The 590-nt window shown below is 43.6% G+C and overlaps 1 protein-coding gene across 1 annotated transcript in view; it reads right to left on the reverse strand.

Annotated features, from left to right (window-relative positions):
• LOC127856011 (uncharacterized) overlaps nt 1–258 on the reverse strand; it is a 10,723-nt gene extending 10,465 nt beyond the window's left edge. Inside the window, exon 1 of the mRNA XM_052391976.1 lies at nt 1–258. This exon is cut by the window's left edge and continues 1,081 nt beyond it. Within this exon, the coding sequence (XP_052247936.1) occupies nt 1–180 (180 nt within the window). The 5' untranslated portion in view covers nt 181–258.
• Nucleotides 259–590: the final 332 nt, after the last annotated feature.

Genomic DNA, 590 nt, shown 5'->3' on the forward strand with positions numbered 1-590 from the left:
CTGCTGTCCCTTGATCACTGTAACATTGACTTCCGTCAGACCAGCCTCTGTGGCAGAAGTAACAGCGTCACGTCCTTTCATATAGACAGACTCTATGACCTGCTGTCCTTTGATCACTGTAGCATTGACTTCCATCAGACCAGCCTCTGTGGCAGAAGAAACAGCGTCACTTCCTTCCATTTTTGCCGACTCTATGAACTGCTGTCCTTTGATCACTGTAGCATTGACTTCCGTCAGACCAGCCTCTGTGGCAGAATTAACATCCTTCCATTGTTGCCGACAGCCTTAACTTCCGCGACAACAGACTCGATGGAAGAAGTTACAAAGTCAAGTCATTTAGTTTTGGCCAATCATGTGGATTGCGTTACTGTTTTTGCCGCAACAGTGAGTCTCCCATCACCAGCCTCTATAGCAGAAGTTACATTTTAACGTCCTTCGATTTTGATCGATTTGAAAGTGTGCGTAGTATTGACCAATGTCCTTAAATTCGATCAATGACAACACATCATTTTCGGTTAAAGTAGCATTTACTCTGAGCAGATACGTGTTTGTTCGCACCTTATTTGGAACCTTAAATAAACAAAAACATG

This window comes from Dreissena polymorpha, chromosome 13, assembly GCF_020536995.1.
Source record: "Dreissena polymorpha isolate Duluth1 chromosome 13, UMN_Dpol_1.0, whole genome shotgun sequence".
Taxonomy (NCBI): Eukaryota; Metazoa; Mollusca; class Bivalvia; order Myida; family Dreissenidae; genus Dreissena; species Dreissena polymorpha.